This window comes from Trachinotus anak, unplaced genomic scaffold (assembly GCF_046630095.1).
Source record: "Trachinotus anak isolate AG129_WGS33_773 ecotype Australia unplaced genomic scaffold, CSIRO_AGI_Tana_v1 ptg000021l, whole genome shotgun sequence".
Classification (NCBI taxonomy): domain Eukaryota; kingdom Metazoa; phylum Chordata; class Actinopteri; order Carangiformes; family Carangidae; genus Trachinotus; species Trachinotus anak.
In genome coordinates this window covers 13,863,159-13,883,416 of record NW_027273872.1, presented here as the reverse complement: position 1 = coordinate 13,883,416, position 20,258 = coordinate 13,863,159, and the positions used below count along the sequence as shown (strand labels likewise).

The window sequence follows — 20,258 nt, the reverse complement described above, 5'->3', positions numbered from 1 at the left end:
CAATTTTCATGTGAAATTAAACTAAAACTGTGAACCACTTATTTGTAATTCTTATGATTAAATCAGTAATCATGACACCATAGAAGAAGAAAGCGTTTTCTTGCAGTATTTATTAGAACAACAGAAAACAGATCAATAACTGATCAATATGATGGATTTAAAAGCAGGTTGGTGAATATACACAGAGAAGAATAAAAGCACTGAAACATCCTCTGACATCATTGTTCAACAGGAAGTAAACAGGAATGATGTCATCACGTGGACAGATAAACAAACAAGGCTTCAGTGACATCAAAATAAAAGTCTACAGGTGTGAACGCATCTGGTGAAACAGATTTATGTTTTCATTTATATGACCTCATGGTTTTATTAATATACAGTTAATATATGTGACCTGTACAGAAACTAAAACATTTAAACATTAAACAAGTTTATTTTATTTCCTCTAAATAAACTGTCAACTTCCTTATTTATGTAACTGCATTTTATTTTCTTGAAATCAATGTACCAGTTCAGGTCTGCCTGTTTCCAGCAGAAATCAACTTCTGAAATGAACCTGATTCTGTGTATCATCAGGTTAAAGGACCCTGGTTCACCTGTTTCCAGGTGGGTTTGTCTTCATTATTCACTTAACTGAAATGACTCTGTATCAGAAAGTTGAGATTTTCCGTCTGAACTATGTCAGATTATTTAATATTGAGATGTGAGGACTCGGCTACACACAGATACATGATCACATGGAGTTTTCTCAGTGTTTGGACCTAAAAGACTCTGAAAGTTGTCTGAAATTATGAAAAAACATTTGTTAAAAAAAAAAAAAAAAAGAAAAAAAAAATCACCTTTTTGGACTTTGGGGCTTCTGTAGTTGTTTTAGTGTACTCCTTTACCTGCCCATCTGTTAGTGTTTGTTAGTTTTCGGCTGATTGATTGATCCTGCAGAGACTTCATAGACGTTTCACCAGCACACATCAATAAATCAGTACCAGATCAATGAGAGAGAGTTTAATAAAACTGATCGGAAACCAGTTCAAAGAGTCTGGTCCTCGAACAGGGTTTAGTCACGTCAGCCTGAATGAAGAGGGTCAGTGACATCACAGGTTAGTGACATCACACCATAATAAGCAGAGTGATGATGCGTTTCCTCTGTGTCTCTACAGGATCGATCGGCCAATCAGCGTTTGTCTGCTGCTGAAAACAGTGTGACATCATCAGGGACGCTCCAATCAGCCAATTTCAAATCAAGAATCTGCTGGCAAGTAGTGTCCCTGCTGAAAGAAATACAGGTAAACGTGGGTCAGGTGGACAGGTAAAGGCGAGTCAGGTGGACAGGTAAAGGCGAGTCAGGTGGACAGGTAAGGGTGAGTCAGGTGGACAGGTAAAGGTGAGTCAGGTGGACAGGTAAAGGTGAGTCATACGGAGTGCTGAGTGAGTTCGTGGTCGGAGGTGGAACTTATCTGACGCTCCACCGCCCTCTGGGCCTTACAGGCGGCCATCTTCTTCTGGATGTCCACCTTCCTCTCGAAGTAGTCGACGAGCGGCGGCTCCGTCAGCAGTGACGCCAGCACCTGCTCAAAGGTGATCGACCAATCAACATCCAGGGTGCTGCCCCGTCTCTGCTCACTGCCAATCAGCACGGTGTCATCAGCAATGTCCTCGCACTGCAGTGAGCTGGAGCTCACCACTGAGAACGATGACACAGATGTGTCATCTTTGGTTTCCTCGTCGGACGTCTGCAGACCTGCAGGCTCTAGCTGGGCGTCAGCCAGAGCCCGACACACCTGAGACTCATCTGCCCCCCCTTCGCCAGGCCCCTCCTCCCCCTGAGGGTTTGTGGGCGAGGCCGGGACAGAGGGCGGGGCCTGGGGAGCAGCAGCAGTCTCAGTCTTCTTAGTCCCATTGAATTTCTTGCCGACCTCTCCGATGCGCAGCAACAGACTGGCCACAGTGGCGATAGAGTGATAGAGCTCCTGCTCCAAAGGCTCCTCACTGAACATGTTGTACAGAGTCTTACACAACTCTATGAATTGCTCCTACACAGACAAGGACAGGTTAACTCACACTGGTACAATGACACCTGATCTTATACCTGACCGGGCCCTCACCTGGTTCATCCGGGGAAGGTCTTTGATGGTCTCTCTCTTGGGCTCCTTCTCTTTGGCCCACATTCTCAGGTAGTACCTGTAGTCCTTTACCTTCTCCTCTGCAACAACACCAGGTCACAAGTCAGAGGTCACAGATCAGACGTCAGGAGAGTATACAGGTCCTGGTACAACGTAACACAGGACCAACTACATATTCAACCAAGATTCAGACCTGGTCCTTCTCACTCCTCCATGAATAGTCACAGAGGGAAGGTTTGTAAAACATTTCACTTGTACAGAACAGGTGCATAACCTGTACACCCTGTCAACAGGGGGTGGGGCATTTACCTTTCTTCTCCTCGCTGTCTCCTCCATCCTTCCCCTCCTCACCTGTTCACAGAGAAGAATCATCATCATGACTGTGACAGTAACTAAGAAAATTAGTTAGTTAAACTAGTTAAACTAATCAACCCTGGTAGTTAAAGTAACAGACATCAGTTTAAAATCATTGTTGTTCAGGACTTTTCCTGAATTGATCATCAGCCTCGAAACTGCAGCATGTTGAACCTCTGGCCACGTCCCTATCAGTGATGTCATAGCACAGTGATAACAGTGCTATGACATCTGGAGCCGGGGTCTCCTACATGTTGAACATTTCCAAAGAAGGATCCTGATCAGGTGCTTGAACCAAATCGTGACTCATGTATGTATGTAGGACAAGATTCTGGTTCAGGACTTTTTCAAAAAGGTCCCTAGACTGTCCAGGTTTGCAGTTCTCCTCCCTGCTATAAACAGTCTGGACTAAGTCCTGCCATGCCCTCCCGGATCTGAAGGTTTGTCAGACCAGTAACATCATTCATAATGGACGATAAGTAATGAGAAATTAAAGCAAAGCCAAAGATCGGTGCCTGAACAACTTTAATACCAGTGTCGCCGTTTTGTAGTTTGTCCAGCAGAGAGCGCTGTGACTCCGCCTTCTTTGTTAGTCCCTGAACATGTCACAGCAGCCATGTCAATCAAACACATGCTCTCAGTTTATCAGCTGCTAAATTAATTATCCACAATGGTAGCTAATGCCACTGGACAACAGCTAATGAGTGCATACTGTTATTCTGCCAAAATGACATCATAGTAATATTGGTGCCATGGAAACATGTCTGATCTTTACTGTCAATATCACAGCTGTAGTCTCAGCAGTTTGAAGCTGAGATTTGAACTCTGACCTCCTGAGCTCATGTCTGACATTTCAGACAAGTGGGAACATCATAGGGATCATTAGACCAGCCACCCCTCATTAACTACATACAAAGGATCCTCATCAAACATCTATTTGTTTATGTTAAAACATTAATACCAGCTGATGTTTTGTTCCTGGATTTTTAAACCCTCAAATACTGAAATTGGCATCAGCCTTAAAAATCCTGTATTGGTAGGGTTCTGGTCAGGTTCTGGACAGGAGTGCCCTCCTCCTGATGAGCTGGTCCTCCTCCCTCCTCATAGACCCTCTCACCACATGCACATCTAGCTCCACAGGATCTTCTACACATGGTTATGTAATTTCCAAAGACTGGTTAGTAGGCGGAGCTTTTATATGTTTTGTAATCTTGAACCACCTTGTGTGCAGCATAAGTTACCATGGTGATAACCCAGAGTTAAACCTGAAGTTACCTCGCTAACCTCAAATCCTACTTCATAATACAGAACTCTAAGCACTGTAACACAAACCTGATGTCACTTCCTGCTGCCCCAAAATGTCCAGATCAGACAAGAAGGAAGATTCTGGAGGGAAACACATGAAGAAGAACAGGAAGAGGAAGAGGAAGAAGCAGTGTGTGAGAGGAAACACTCAGATCTGTTAATGAAAAGATTTTCCATGCAAATCAAACACAAACTGATGTTTATACCTGATCAAACACTAGAAGTAGTAGTAGCAGTAGTAGTATTAGTGACAGTTGTGGTAGTAGTAGTAGTAGTGGCAGCAGTAATGGTAACAGTAGTAATGAAGTCAGTCAGTCAGTCATTTAATGTGTTTATCAGTTTTCACCTTGTGGTTCATCCTCAGTGAAGAAGTGTGTTGCCTCCAGGGCAGATTCTGCCTCCTCAGGACACAAAGCTGAAAACACAAAACAACAAAACAACAAAACAAATAAACACCAGAGGTAGTTATCAAGAACCATCAAATCCACTGTTTATTAAATTAAAGAAATATTGTTTGTTGTTTGTTTATGGAATCATTTACAGGGTGTGAGTGTGAGTGTGTCCCTGCACACACACATAGTAACATGTCCAGGTGAGTTGTGTGGGTGTTACCTGGTGGGAGATGGAGCTTGTACAACAACTTGAGTTTCTCCGTCATATCGCCATGATACATCCCACCTGCAGACACACAAACAAGAACACACATTTAAACTGAGAACACACACACATTGAACACCACAACTCTGACAAAACAAACTAAAGAAAAACAATGTTCTGATCCTTCAAATATCTGCAGACAAACAACACACACAGAAACCTATTTATCTAAACATATAAACATTCATTCATCTGTTATCACTACACTACACAGTGTGTGTTGTTGTGTCCACTGAGTGTGTTGTTGTGTCTCCCCCGCATGGATCTGGACTTACTAAGTCCGGTGATGAATTCTTTGAAGTTGACCAGCCCGTCCTGGTTCTGGTCCAGTAGTCTGAAGAGGCGAGCTGACAGTGTGGGAGTGTGGCCTCCACAGATCCAGGGGGCAAGAGCAGTGAAGAGCTGGGTGAACTGAGCAGGGTCGATGCGGTACTGCTCCAGGTATGGCAGACTGGGGTCATGACGCTCGCCTGCAGAGCTGCTGGAGCCCCAGTAACAGCTCGTCATGTGTTTGGACTGAAGGAGGTCCAGAATAAAAACAGACCAGGATCAGACTCTGATCAAAAACAACTCAAACCAGCTGTCAGAAACATCTGGAGCCTGGATCAGGTTTATCTCACACAGGACACACTGATCCCACCCACCACAAAATAAGAACACATGCTCAGTTGTCAGGTTCAGTCACTGAGCCCTGACCTGACAGACAGAACTCAGGGCTGCTATTTATTTGATATGCTTATTGATTCATCTGTTTTCATCTCAGTGGTTGGAGATGTCAACAGCTTTGTCCCTTTTTTATTATAAATGAGAAGAACTTCTGTTTCCAGTGTGTTTCTTCTGACCTTAAAGAGACAGTACAGCTCCTCCAGCTCCTCAATACTGAAGGCCGACTCTGTCATCATCGCCCTCACCTGCACACACAAACACACAACACACACACACAGATCTCAAACACTCAGTCTGCATTAGCATGTTAGCTTTAGCTTGTAGCACGCTAACATCACCCACCACGCTCCTCTTGGCCGTGTCCTCGAGCGACTGGATGACCTTTAACCTCTGTTTGAACCTCATCTGCTCAATAACGTCAGAGCGCAGGCTACCGAACTTCTGCTCAGAGAAGAAGAAACTAGGATTAGCTCAAAAACACTTCCAGGAATCAGACCATGACTGTGCAGGAACAGGATTCAGACAAAGCGCACACTGATATATTTATGGTGTTCTCTGTATATTAATCCAATTGAGATCTTTGTCACTATGTGTGAAATATTCTTCAGTGTTTCTCACCTGTAGGGGGCACCACACAGTGATAATCAACAGTGAAAGTGAATGAGTGTCATGAAATCATGATGAGTCATTGGTCCACTCTGACCTCATAGGATGACTTGATAAGGTCGAAGATGTCGATCTCAGGTGGAGGGTCGTCTCCGCTTGTTAGCAGGGCATGCAGGTGAGGGATGGGCGGAGCCACTGTCTGTTTATTCACAACATTATCCAGGTACCTGCACATATGCACGCACACACACATGCAAACACACACACACACCTTATTTCATTTGTGTTATTACATTTTATATTTAACACTGGCACCTGTCTAGTTTGGACTCCAATCTGACTCCAGTCAGTCTCCAGTCTGACTCCAGTCTGACTCCTACCTGCCTAGGATGGTCATGGCTTCTCCCTCGTCACTGCAGGATAGCAGGGCATCCATGTTGTCATGGAGAACAGCCAGTGCCACCTGCAGGTAGAAAGGAAGTAGTTTAGTTACAGGTGAAGATAGATGTACACTGACAGACCTGCACAGACAGGTATTAGTCAGTAACACACTGTCACTGTAGCCTGAGAAGGTTAACAGAGCCTCTATCAACTAACCCTGAACCTTTATACAGAGTTTTAGTTTTTATTATCGGCCTTTGATTCACCAGAAAGTAACAGGAAGAAGAAGAAGCAGATGACCAAAAGGATGACAGTCAGCCAATAATGAGTTAACAGTGAGTAATCCGTCACTAATCACTAACCAGTTAATAGGCAGTACTAAGTCAGTGACCAGTCAACAGTCAGTAACCGGTTAGTAACCAGTTAATAGTCAGTAACCGATGGGCCAGTACCTGGAAGATGACCTTGATGCCCTCATAGAAGAAGCAGTCAACCAATAGGACGGCGCTATCAAACGGCATCACAGACAGGAAGAGGGTGAGGAACCAGGACAGGCTGATGGTGGAGATGACTCCCAGCTCCTGCATGTGTTCATACAGCAGCGGGAGGAAGGCCCGGGTCAGCTCCTCAAACACCCCCTGATCCACAAGAGCTCCTGCAGGATCACAAATCACATCAAACAGGATGCCAGGACACTGGACAGTGACATTGACTGACAACTGGACAATGAACTGGAGATGGACACTGGACCTGATGGATTCTGGCTCTGGACCTTTTTTGTCACTTGGCTTTAGCACTAAATACAGACACCACAAATGAACACTGACAGTAGATCAGAGGTCAAAGCAGCAGACTATTGGTTGTGTTACTGACCTACGACTCTGGTGTTGTAGTAGTCGGGCAGCATCCGCTCACACAGCGCCACCAGCAACCAGAAGGCTTCTTCCTCTGTACAGTAGAGCAGCAGGACAGAGGTGACGATGTTCATGGCCTGGAGGCGGAGAAGAGTCAGAGTCAGTTTTTAGTTTAAAAAACTGAATTTAACTTAAGGCGGCCTACCTAACTGACGACACATGTGTAGCTGCCAGCCACGCCCACCACTTCCTGGACAATTTGGTATTTTTGAATGTTAGTCAGCATTTTCATTTTACATTGAATGATGAATTGTTCTTCTTTTAATTCACCCTCTTGAAATAAAGGTTGAACTGAATTGAATTGAACATCAGATTCTATATTTTCTATACATCACCTGGCAGTATCCTATGCCGGGGTTGCGGTGGGCGTAGGCAGTGAGGACACGGCGAAGAGCTGCGATGCCCGTTTCGTTCTGGAAGGCTCTGTGTTCAGGCATCGAGCGATGGAGGTCACGCTCGATCTCCTCTGTGGCCAATGAACACAGTCCCATGGCCTGCTCCACCAGGTCGCCATAGTACCCAGGGTGGGTTGCCATCTCGTTCTGAGCTCCTGGATGGACAGATGAATACTTAAAAGTTCAGTTTATCTGTGGGGCATGAGAACAGCAGCCACAGCTCTCCTCTCGGGTGAATGAATGATTGAATGAATAAATGAATGAATGAATGAATGAATGAATGAACACTGACCAGAGAACAGCAGCCACAGCTCTCCTCTCAGGCGCTCTGGGATCCCGTTGAGGACCAGTTCTCTGGTTCTGGAGGTTCGGTACATGCAGACACCTCGACCAAACTCTGAGAAATGGATGTTCCATGCCTCCTCCTTCATTTTCTCCTTCATCTGCAGAAGGGAAGAGGTGAGGGAGTAGGGAAGGAGAGGGAAAGGGGGGATGTAGGGGAAGATTTACTTTGAAACTTTAAAAGCTTCATCTTCATATATCAGTTTGGAACAATGACCTGTCAAACCCCCAAAAATCTAAAAAAGGAAAATCAATGTCTGCTGGTATGTAAAAGTCCTCCTCTGTACTCCTCTGTATACTTCTGTACTGCTCCATGCTCCTCTGTGCTCCTCTGTACTCCTCTGTACAATACCAGTGTTTACAAGTGTTGTGTTGGGACATGGACTCACTGCATTGAGTTCTCCACAATGTCTCAACTGATTACTGATATACTAACAGTATACTAACAGTGTTAGTACTCTATGATATCCAACAATCATGGTAATCCTCAGTATTTAGTAGTACTAGTAATCTTCAGTATTTATTAGTACTGGTGATCCTCAGCATCTAACAGTGCTGGGACTAATAGTATAGATAGTCATCAGTATCTAACAGTATCAGTACTCTGTGTCCAGTCATGTATCTAAAGGTGCTGGACTCGAACTCACAGCTTTGGGTCCCAGGTCCTCTGGAGCATCTCGGTGGTAGAGCTGCAGCAGACCCTGGCTGGCTGTGGGCAACCCAGGGTGATAATGACGCCCCCTGTGGATGGATTCAGATCCTGCAGACGATGAAGAGGGAGCACTGGAGCTCGCCTGAAAACACACCCAAAAATCAGAGTAAAACTGGAACAACATTGCTGTGAGGATTCTTCTCTGTAACCATAAGCCTCTAACAACTTCTGGAATCAGCCAACATTCAGCAGCTGAACTGGACTCATCACTGTGAAGTATGAAAACCATGACACCACTCAGCCACATGGTGGCAGTATAACTACAGTACAGTATACAGCTTCCAATCTGTCTGATGTAGAATCTATGATTTCTGTTTGCCATTATTGATTTTAGCAGATCTGACTGGCTACATAAGTGACGTACCGAGTGACCAATCAGAGACAGCGGGCTGGTATCACCCCACGAGCTGTCAGGTGTTCGCTGCAGGAAGTCGGAGATGCGTTGGACCAGGAAGTCTCTGTCTTTGAGGTTGGCAAACAGGAAGTTCATTTTGTTCTTGGTACTGATGGAGACGGGACATGGCAGGACACTACTGCTGTCTGCCTTCTCCACGATTGACACCTGAGGAGCAGAGGATCATGGGTAAAACTGCTTATCAAGTCTGGTCTGATTTTGTTTATCTGCACAGCCACCGTTTTACAAAGGTTTAGGGTTTAGGTTCTTCAGAGGATCGTGAACATGAGCACTAAATTAAATGTTTTTCAGTAAAGCAAATCATTTCACTCATTTCACTTTGCCACATGAATTTATCATGAACTTTAAGTCTGATGTTCTTCACAGTTTGACCTGAGAAGAGCTCCCTGACAACTAACAGGTGTATTGTCTCCTTCAAAGTGACAACAGAGTAAAACTGGAAGACAACAACAACATAATTGTCTGGCACTCTACTGTGGTGTACCACATATGAATATTATGTTTCTATATAATCATATTTCAAAGAAAGACAAAATTTCAAATGTATGCAGCCCATACAAACATGAGATTAAAGGATAACACTAAAACATTCTCAATGCCTAAATAGTCGTCGATAATGTCTTAAACACATTAATGATAACAAACACTCACAGGTATTGCTCTCCATAAAACAACAAAGAAGAATGGACACAGTCCCTGTTGGCCATGACTGAACATGAGCTCTGTTTCCTTATTAACTTTAATAATTCCTATTGGCTATTGCAACACATGAGAAATTATCACATCAAACACAATAGCAGCACTTGCTGATGTGATTTAATCTCTGCCAGTGTAGCTGTAGATTTTAAACTTTTTAAACACTCCACTCTCCCACTCCCAATGAATTACACACCAGCAGGTTGTCACTTTTTACTGGATATTTCAAGTAATGTTGAAACATGTGGAAAAAAATATTTGGTCTGTAACATCAGTCTAGATTCAAGCTTCATAGTGTTTAAGTGCAATAGACCTTGTATATTCATATAAAGGGGATTCATAAAAATCAAAAACATAGTTTAGAATTAGGCTACACTGCTTGTGTTCAAGAAAATTTTACACTTTACGTATATGTTTTCATCTTCTTGATGCTGACTTTTTAGTTAGCTACTTAAGAACTTTGATGTCCAAAAAGTCAAAAAAAAATTGAGTTCACCATTCACCATTAAAAACTACAATATTTAATGAGAATACACGTCTAGACATGAATCAATAAACAACCTGACTTTTAAAAGGCCTGTGAGGGCAGCTGGAGCTGGTTGTAAAGATTAAAGATGTTTCACGTCTCATCCAAGAGGTTTCTTCAGATCTGACTGACAGGTGAGGAGACGGCTTCTTGGATGAGAGGTGAAACTTCTTTGAGTATCTACAACGAAGTACAGTTGCCCTGAGAATCTTCAGACAGTTAAAAGACATAAATACAAGGTTTAAGAGGCATGAGAGGACTGAACTCATTTATGGTGGCTCTATCTATAGTGCCTCTCTGAGGGTAAATGCTCATGGTACAGGTTACACGAGGGAAAAAGTGGCAAAGATACCCACTGACTCTGTCTATTTGATGAAAACACTGAAAATGAAAACCTGCCTAAACATAAAAGTCACATCTGACTGGTGGATCTCAAGCTCACAGGGCGTGTGGAGGCTGCAGTTTTAATGGAAGTGCTACTTCTTACTATCTTAATTCACAGACATTCCTATGAACATGTCCTTGCTACCAATCCTTTTGTACTGCTAATTCAGAAGGCATATGATTCATTGAGAAAGAGTATAAAGACTTAGTTTGCACTCCAAAAATCTGAACAAGCTCACAGGGCGTGTGGAGGCTGCAGCTGTAACTTCAACTTTAACTTCATCTGGAGTGAAAGTCTGAGTATTTGAAAATGGACCTGGGGCCACTTGTTTACCTCTCTGAGTGGTATGATGAGCTGACACAGGTCTTCTTCTCTGCTGTTAAAACAGATGTAGTTGTTGGAGATGAACAGCTGTCCGACCACGTGCATCTTGGCAAAAGGTGTCCACAGCGTGCAGTCCGTGTGTCCGTCCAGACGCTCGTCCTGCATCAGCCGAAACATCATACGGTACCGCTCGTTCTTTGCCCGAGCGTCCAGATCCCTGCAGCAATAACACAGACCGGAAGCAGCTGATCAGGTCCAAGGTCATACGTCAGCAACAGAGACATCCAGACAGTCACTGTTAGATTGATGGTCAGTTAGAAAAACTGAAGGCTGCATCATAAACATCATCACTGCTGATACAAAACAAATATCAGTTTGTCTGTGTATATTTATTAATATTTATCACTGTATGCTTGCAGAGTATGGTGCAGTTTATTGAACTATGCAGCGATTTAGTGAGTACAGAGTGATACCTCTTGAGCGCAGAGACATTCTTGAGCGTCTTGCAGGGTTTGGGCAGCGAGCGGTCGGCAGCAAATGCCTCATTATCAAGCAACTGACGCATGGCGATGTTGGCAAGCTGCTCCATTAGCTTGAAGGTGTCGTTGATGTTGAGGAACATGGAGAAGAAATGTTCAGTGTGCCGGGTGCTGACGCGAATGCTCTCTGGAAACACCAGGGTGGCGTTCTTCTCCAGCTGGGTCACCTCTGTCCACTGCACCACCAGAGTCACTGAGGGAGGGGGTGGAAATTAAATTCATAAAATATATAAATGTAAAATAAAACATGAATGAGTGGCATGCTGTGATGTGTGTAATGTCCCACCTAGTAAAAACAGCAGTACCCCCTGGTAATTACTTAAGTATCCCCTGGTAAAAACAGAAGTACCCCCTGACAGGTGCAGGTTTGTTGTATTTTAACACAGAAACATAACCCCATTTCCTATTTATTTCCTACTTCCTATTTCACAGATGAATGACATCAGTAATTGGTCTGTAGTTGGCTGGTCATACCCTCCTTGCCCAGAAGGAAGGAGTAGAAGCACAGGTGGTTGACGGACAGGTAAAGCCAGCCCTGCCGCGGGACTCTTCCCTTCCAGTAGCTGCAGGAGTAATAATTCACCAGCTTCTCTTCATCAGGCATCCCAAACAGCCTCCTCATCTTCAGCTCCGCCTCCCGAAACTTCCCACAGTCCTCCTCCTGCTCCTCCCCCTGCTTCAGCCGATTCTCCTCCGCGATGATGCCCTGCAGGAAGTGACATCACTTACTACATCACGTACACACATGTAGAGAAACAGTCTGAGGAGAACACACAGAAAGTAACATACAGAGATCTTCCCTTTGACGAAGGTGGTGACGTCTTCATCGTTGTCGAAGATGGAGATGGTCTGCAGCAGGTTAGACTCCAGCCAATCCCAGTGCTCCGTGATCTCCTTCCTGGATGACCCTGTAGGGCACAGATGAGAGTCAACAGCCAAACCCACTACTCCCAGTCCAGTAGAGTCCAGCCCAGTCTGATAAAGTTCAGCATAGTACTAGACAGCAGCATCCAGTCCAGAGCAATCCAGACCAGTCCAGTACAGTTGAACACAGTGCAGTACAGCGGAGTCCAGTCCAGTCTAGTTCATCCAGCAGAGAGTAGTACAGTTCGGTACAATATAGTTCAGTTCAGTTCAGTTCGGGTCAGGTCAGGTCAGTTCAGGTCAGTTTACTTTAGTTCGGTTCAATTCAGGTTGGTTCGGTTTGGTTTGGTTTGAACTGGTTCAGTTCAGTTCAGTTCAGTAGAGTACAACAGAGTCCAGTCCAGTACAGTCAAGGTGACTCACCACAAGCAATGTTCCAGTAGATCTGAGAGTCTGCAGTCTGCAGCAGGATCCTGTACGGAGCCACTCTGGCACTCGAGTCCAGAACCACATCCAGAGTCCCAACCAGGAGACCTGCACACAGACAGACAGGTAAACATGTAAAACCAAGAGACCCGGCGGCCTGTACTATGAATCAAGTACAACATACCCAGGATATCTATTCATTATCTGGCTTCACTAAGTCTAACAACCACAATCACCCTAAGTGGTCTCATGACAGGGTCATCAACTCAGTAAGTCAATGCAGGTTTTCCTGAGCGCGTTCACATAAAAGGTTGGTGTTTGCCATATATGACCAATGGAAAACATTAACATATTGAGAAATGGCTCAGATATGAACAAGGCCACTGGCAGCAGCGCAGCATATTTTAAAAAGAAAGAGCAAACAATATCAGACAAATATAAAGATGTCACACACATGATCCAGGCCAAAAGCAACAGTTTCTGCTGTCTAATGTGGGAAGGACAACTAGCAAAAAATCACCAACTGTGTGAATGCATAAACATAATTTAAGGCGATAAGAAGGCTTAGTTTCATATCTTATTAGTACAACAAGTAAGGATGTAACAATATCTCTAATTTCACAAAATCATGATACTAAAATGTCACAACACATCCATGGGACTGTGGTTGTATCTATCAGGATATTACAGAGTTATTTCACTAGTATAGCCACGTTCTACAATCTCTTCGTGTTGAACATTGTATTGTTTTTGTTAAAAAAGCACAGGTAGGTAGTTGCATGGAGGGCACTAAAAACACACATCGTACAGTGAGTTTTTGGTATCGTTACATCCCTAACAACAAGTACAGTGAAATGGCTTTGACATGGTTGCAGCCAACAGGAAAAAACTGAAATGTAGAAGACAGAAGGGGCCCTCCTACACAGGTGGAGTTGGGTCTCTGTTAATGAGGGTCACCCCTCAATGGGAAGTGGGTGTCCAATCAGGCCTGGAGGAAGTACAGCTCCCAGCAGGCCTCATATGTACAGGGTATGTGTCAATGAGTCAATATTAAACTAGTGGGTTGCTAATAAAACACAATTATATAATAAACTATTTGTTGGTAGAGTAAGTAAGATATAAAAACATCATCAGGGAACAACAGGTAGTTTAGATAGATAGAGAAGGCATCTGCTGGTCTCTGGTCTTCTTCACTCCTCAGAGACCCTCTCAGGACCTGCACGTCGAGCCATAAGAAGTGAACCACCTACATAGCCCTGAAAACCCAGAGTTAAACCTGAAGTTACCCCACTAACCACAAAGCCTAGTACAGACCTCTGCACACAGCGGGAGGGGTATGTGGGTAAACCAGGAGACCTGCACACCCGCACACAGTTAGACAGGTGAACAACAGACTGTTTACCAAGTCGAACCTGTCTGACGGTATCAGGGATGTGATGGACTCTGATTCCAATTAATATATATATAATATATAATATATATAATATATAAGTATTTCACACAGTCTGTTTCCCCTCACCTTTAACCTAACCATACCCTAACTTGAGCCTTAACTTGAGGGGGGCGACAGTAAACACAGACAATGAAGATGCTGTCTGATGTCACAACTAAATGAAAAAGCAACAGAATCATCATCGGTTCAGCTGTAGACACCAACAGGTTAAAGACTGAGTGATTTATCTGAACTACAAAGTCTGAACACGTGAACGTTTAAACACATAAACTCACATCAGCTGATGTTGCTAGGAGACTGTGTGGATCACAGCTTACTTCCTGTCAGCTGACATTACTGACTCAGTCATAACAAGTGGTTTGTTGAGGTTTGAGTCTGATGAATCATCATGATCCAGGTTCACTGACAGCTGCAGTTTAACATCATCATCATCATCTGTAGCAGCCAGAGGCCAGGAAACATTCAAAACATTTACTTGTTTGTTTGTTTGTTTGTTTGTGTACAAACAGCTAATGTAAACAGAAATACATCATGAGCAGCTGACTGTAAAGGACAAACGCACCTGAGTCCGAATCATAACACCTGAAAGCTTCACCACTGACAAAACTCTAAATATATAAAATATATAAATTGAACAAGTGTTAAAGGTCATGCCTCAGAACCAGGTCTTCTCTCCAGACTCTGGTTCAGGATTGAGTGGATCAGGAATGAACAAGAGGTGGTGTCAGAGACTAAACCAGGAGAAGCAGTAAAATCTAATAAAAAAAAAGAACAATGGGAACTATTTGTGTTGTGTTCAGGGTCAGTCAGCAGAGTCTGAAATTTTAACAGCAGCAAAATAAAACGGATGTATTTTGTTAGTTTTATTATTGATCAGTAAATCAGTGGTGGAAAATAACGAAGTACATTTACTGCAGTATAGTACTGAAGTGCTGTTGTACCTGTGTACTCGTACTGCATGTATCTCATCTGAACTGTGATTAGTTCACGAACTGTGGGACCGTTCCCCTGCTGAGCTGTAACTCGCTTTATATTTCTGCATCATCCCTGCATGGTAACAGATTATGATAATGTTTGCACAGGTCCATCTCCATGACAACTGGACGGACTCCACCCGCTGAAGAAGACCCTGTGATAATAGCTGAAAGCCCAGGAGAGCTTATCAGTGGACCTTATGCGTTTTATCAAACTAAAATTGTTCAAAGTGTCATTTGAACTGGATGCTAACCCTAACCCAGCCTGATGTGGACTGTGGTGTACTGCAGAGCCCCCCCCCCCTCCAACCCCCGAACCACAGCCTGTCCTCTATCTCGGACCATAGTGGACTGTAGTGAATCATAGAGACCTGGACCTAATACACTATGGAGGTACTCACCGGAGAGGCCACCCCCGCGGCCGTGCCCCCTCCTCCTCTGCAGGATGAAGAACGGGTTGGCCCGCTCAGAGACCCACAGAGCTCCAGCTAGCAGCACCTCCTCCGGCTGGATCCACATCTCACCTCTGGCGGGTACACACCGGGAGTTACTGCCCCTCGCCAGAAAACAACGGGAGATACCGTCGCCCCCTCCCGCCGGGAAACACCGGGACAAAGTAGCGGCTCCGTCTGATTCAGACAAACACGGAGCTGATGTTGTTTTCACCCGTCAGATGACTGCACATCACTTCCGGGTCTGACGACTCAGGACACGCCCTCCGCGCACGCTGCGTCATGACACCACAGGCCGGAAAATAAATATTTCAGTTTTTTTATTCAAGTCAACAACAGAGAGGAAGAAGTACGACTACACTGCACTTTTTGTTAACTAAAAGTTGTTGTATTTATTTAAATTATTTTGTCTTGTTTATAACTGAAGTTCTTGTTTTTATCTTAAATTCTATGGTTTTTATTGTAAAACACTTTGTTACTTTGTGCTGTATAATAAACTTTATTATTATTTATCTGGACAATCACTACATGTAGGTACAGTGCATTTATCACAGCTGACACTAATAACTGATCAGGTAATCAACAAAAATCAGCTGTTTTCATTTCATGTTCATGTTTTTGATTCTAGTTTTTCCTTCTAAAATCATATTTTCAAAAACTGAATCTTTTGGTTTTAGACAAAATAAACATCTGAATGTCAGTCAGACTTCTTTCACCATTTTATGTTATAGACCAGACAGTAATCATCAGATTAATCAATAATGGAAATAGTCATTAAAGTGACCAGTCTGATTATCCAGCTTTGTACAATTACACAAGTATTTACAGTACTTTATGTCACAAACATGCGGATAATTAGTACAGCACATGTACTGTATGCCAGTGTTAAACAACATCCACCAGACTTCAGAGAAAAAACTTCAAATTCATCATAAGTGATCTGGATCTGCCCCAAAATGTACTGGGTTCCTCCCTGGTCCATGATCCACCAAGGTCTCTGCAGATCGGTCCTGTAGTCTCTGTGTAATCCTGCTGACACGTAAACAGACACAGATGAAAACATAACTAAACACACAATCATACTGTGTGTATGAATACTGTTGATGAAAGAAACTGAATCTGTGACAAATATACGGAGAATCTTCATTTTAAAGACATAATGACAATTTAATTACATTTAATGACATTTAATGACACTGACATTTAATGCTGAGGCAGTAAAGAGACTGAACTGAAAGCATCACACACATCCTCCTTCTTTCTTTTGTCATCATCACCTTCATCACTATCAGTATCATGTGACACAGAGACAGAGACAGAAGCTGAGCACCCTGCAAGACTCCAACAGACATCATCAGGACATGTTCAGGTCACTTCAGAGATAATATTGATCGATCAGTCAGGTTATAGATTGTATAATGCAGTTTATATCTGATTATTACACGCTGAGTAATTCAGAAGCTGTTTAATACACTTTAAAGGAGCAGTCCGTCACTTCAGGAAACCCTCTGCTGGACAAACACAAACACGAAAAACAGACACGTCAGCAGCTGTTTCTTGACCGAAACTGAAGTCCTGGACTCACACCTGGTCCACCTGCAGACCTGTTAGCAAATAGGAAGAGAGCATGATAGAGAAGCTGGTGTAGGATGAATTTTAATTTGAAGACAACCTGATTTTACTGATGTTTACTGTGATGACTAACCATTGATCATTGAAATAATGGTAAACTATATACTATATACAATATATTTCCTGGTTTAAATGTTATAAGGTTTAACCTGATGAAGTGAGAAAACTATGCGCTCAAATTCGGGTCAAAAAGATTCTGAACAAATAATTTCAAGTTAGTACATGTGTAGAAAAGATTTGCATTTATAAAGTGTGTGAATAAAATGTGAACGAATGGTAGGAGTGGTGAAGTTACACAAAGAGGAAGTGCTCTTGTGGACATCAGTGTACAGAGACAAAGCAGGAACTTGTACCAGATGGGTTTTCTTACATCTGGTTACCGATGGTCTCATAACATTTTTTCCTTGAGGATACCTGAACTTGTGCATCAGCAGATACTGAGTACTGATCTGATACCAGCGCATTAAGAAAAAAAAGTTTTAACAGCTGTATACTACCTATCCTGTATGGATGTGATGTGATTGCTATCATTGTTGTATGGCTCAGGTTACACCCTTTGTAAAAACACAGATACATTAATTATACAGAATCTTTATTATCTAATCTGATTGTCAGTCAAAAAAAATAAATCTTGGAATAAATAATTGTCCTGACAGCCTGCAAATTAAAGCCTTATATCCTGTGCACATTTCCTTTTTACTGTTGGGACTCTCCATGGTGACAAATTGCTGACATTTTACTATCGTTTAATGTTACTTTTTACCAGAAATCAACTCTTCTTCACTGAACTAAAACAGATACCAGTGACTGCACAGCACAGCTTCCTGTGTAGGTTACTGGTTTTATTACAGCAAAGAAGAATTAATCTCTTGGAAAACTGGTATTTTAACTTGGTGTGAAACTATAAAGTTTATTAATAAATTACATCAGTGCATAGACTCACATCAGAGGCCTTTCTGATGCTAGTATCAGTACCGGAAAAACTTGAGAAAAGAATGGTCATCGTCCAGGTTGAAAATCCACTACACCTTTTGGGACCTGTGGCAGAGATGAAGGTCATGGAACCACTTGTCCTATGACTGGACTCTGCTTTGTGACTGGACTGTCATTGTCCAATGAGATTCAGGTGTAAAGATGGGTTCAAAATTCAAACTTAATTTACAAGCTCAAAATCTTTTTTGCTGGACCACAATAGCGGGGTCCACCCTATAAACGCTGACTGGCCAGCCAATTGTTGGAGTTTCCTGATTGGTTGTTGGCATAAACAGTTACTCAACTTAGTGCCTTTGTTGCTAGATTCACTGCCTTTTTGCAATTTAAAAAAGCACCTAGCAACAAATCTTGCAACTTTTTGGACAAACCTTATCTACTTTCTTTAGAAAAGAGTTGCCGGTGTTGCCCCGTGAATGGCTTGGAAGTGACTGCTGGTTAACAGACTGAAACCAGCTGACCGTAGGCTGAAACCAGCTGACACTAGAGTGAATGATAATACTACATGATGTAATGTAATGTATGTGCAAAATTAGCGTATTACGTCATGTAGCGACATTTAGTGACTTAGTGACTTGAGTGACTTAGCAGGCTTTACTTTCCATTGAAAGTCGTTGTTTCAAGCGGTTACACAACTGTTTTCAAATACATCCTGAATTTCACACATCGACCATACACAGTCCAACCATATACTGGGTTGGGACCTGGTCTTGTTGACCCTAATTTGAGCGCATAGAAAACTGTAAAGTTTGTTTTCCACAACCTGAACCCACGAATATAAAGTACAGCTGCAAAGACAAGGTGATTAATAGACTGACAGAAATTGTAAACTATTTTGATAATGGATTAATTGTTTAAGTCAATCCAAAATGCCAAATATTTAATACTGTCAGATTTTCAGTTTTTCTGTAACAGTAACTAAACATCTTTGGGTGTTGGACAAAACACATCTGAACATGTCACAGAGACTTAGAAAACTAATGGACTGGAGCTCTCCTAATGACCTCATCTTCTTCTGCAGTGGTTTAATGGCATCCTGGACTTGTTTCCGATGAAGCTCAAATTCATCTATTCATCCAAATCTGGTGAAGGGGAAGGGGGTTTGACAAATGTTGTTCCTTTAAGTGTTCCTTTAAATCTGTAAGGTTTAATAAGAAGATCCAGGACTGTTCCCTGAGGACCTCCATGTTACTGGACAGAGGAGGTTTACTGAAATGTTGGACTGTTCCTTTAAATCTAATAATTCTTTGTTCTACAGAGAAACATGTTTTTGCTACAAGGGGGTGGGGGGTGGAGTGGGGGTGGGGGGGGGTTAACACTGTTAAAGTTTACATGATTGTTTCCTCCAGAGGATCAGGATCAGGGTCCAGGTCCAGGTCCAGGTCCTCTTATGGTCATGGTTCCAGTCTGATTATAAACAGCTCTATCAGTATACAGTTATAATCAAGGTCCAGGTGACTGGAGTCCATAAGTGTCAGTGATGGAATCATCAGTCAGCCAGTCAGGAGGCCAAGTTACAGTTGTCCAGAGATATAACTGACTAAATGCAGAACATCAGGGAACACTGACAGGAACTTGGGTTCTGGTTCTGGCATAGCTGCTGTCAGGTCCATTTCGGTTTGGGTGAGGAATACTCAAGTATAGATCTTTGGCCCCACTTTCCAGGAACACAAGAAGCGTTTCAAAACTTCAGGAACTGTTTCAGGAACCTGTGTAGGAACTGGGAAGTGTTTTTAAAAATCCAAAAACCTCTTTAAGACCTCAGAAATGTTCCCAGAATCTTTTAGGAGCTCAGGAACATTTCCAGGAACCCATGTAACCTTTTCAGGAGCTTGGAAGCTTTTCCAAGAAAACAAGAACCCTCTAAGACTTCAAGAACCTTTTAGGCACTCAGGAACTTTTCCAGGAGAGGTTTTAGGAACTTGGAAATTTATCAAGAGCTCAAGAACCTTTTTAAAGACCTAATAAAAGTTTCCAAAATCTTTTTAGGCACTCAGGAACATTTCCAGAAACCCAGGCGAAATCCTATGAACCCCTTCCACAAACCCAAGAACAACTTCAGGGGCTAAGGAACTTTTCCGAGGAACAGTTTAAAAACTTGAAAATTTTCGTAACCCAAGAACCTTTTTA

At 42.9% G+C, this 20,258-nt stretch overlaps 1 protein-coding gene across 2 annotated transcripts; it reads right to left on the bottom strand.

Moving 5' to 3' along the window:
- Positions 1-92: 92 nt before the first annotated feature.
- LOC139606271 (TBC1 domain family member 9B) lies at positions 93-15,752 on the bottom strand. Of its 2 annotated transcripts, XM_071458346.1 has the most exons (23): positions 15,456-15,752; positions 12,625-12,735; positions 12,127-12,245; positions 11,812-12,043; positions 11,272-11,530; positions 10,808-11,015; positions 8,817-9,014; positions 8,388-8,534; positions 7,691-7,841; positions 7,339-7,553; positions 6,963-7,080; positions 6,542-6,744; positions 6,089-6,171; positions 5,806-5,935; positions 5,445-5,543; positions 5,279-5,347; positions 4,712-4,952; positions 4,392-4,457; positions 4,126-4,194; positions 3,807-3,860; positions 2,430-2,471; positions 2,103-2,200; positions 93-2,030 (listed from the first exon to the last, which is right to left on the bottom strand). In XM_071458346.1, the coding sequence occupies exons 1-23, from the start codon at positions 15,571-15,573 to the stop codon at positions 1,410-1,412; spliced, it is 3,651 nt and encodes a 1,216-aa protein (XP_071314447.1). In that variant the 5' UTR covers positions 15,574-15,752; the 3' UTR covers positions 93-1,409. The 2 variants fall into 2 exon arrangements, with proteins under 2 accessions (XP_071314447.1, XP_071314448.1); XM_071458347.1 differs by lacking the exon at positions 3,807-3,860.
- Positions 15,753-20,258: the final 4,506 nt, after the last annotated feature.

Excerpts from the sequence above, each read along its gene's own strand:
- LOC139606271 (XM_071458346.1), bottom strand. The coding sequence starts at position 15,573 with ATGTGGATCCAGCCGGAGGAGGTGCTGCTAGCTGGAGCTCTGTGGGTC. Across the intron at positions 12,246-12,624 it reads CTACTGGAACATTGCTTGTG|GGTCATCCAGGAAGGAGATC; the intron begins GTGAGTCACCTT and ends TGTGCCCTACAG. Across the intron at positions 4,953-5,278 it reads AGCTGTACTGTCTCTTTAAG|TCCAAACACATGACGAGCTG; the intron begins GTCAGAAGAAAC and ends GACCTCCTTCAG.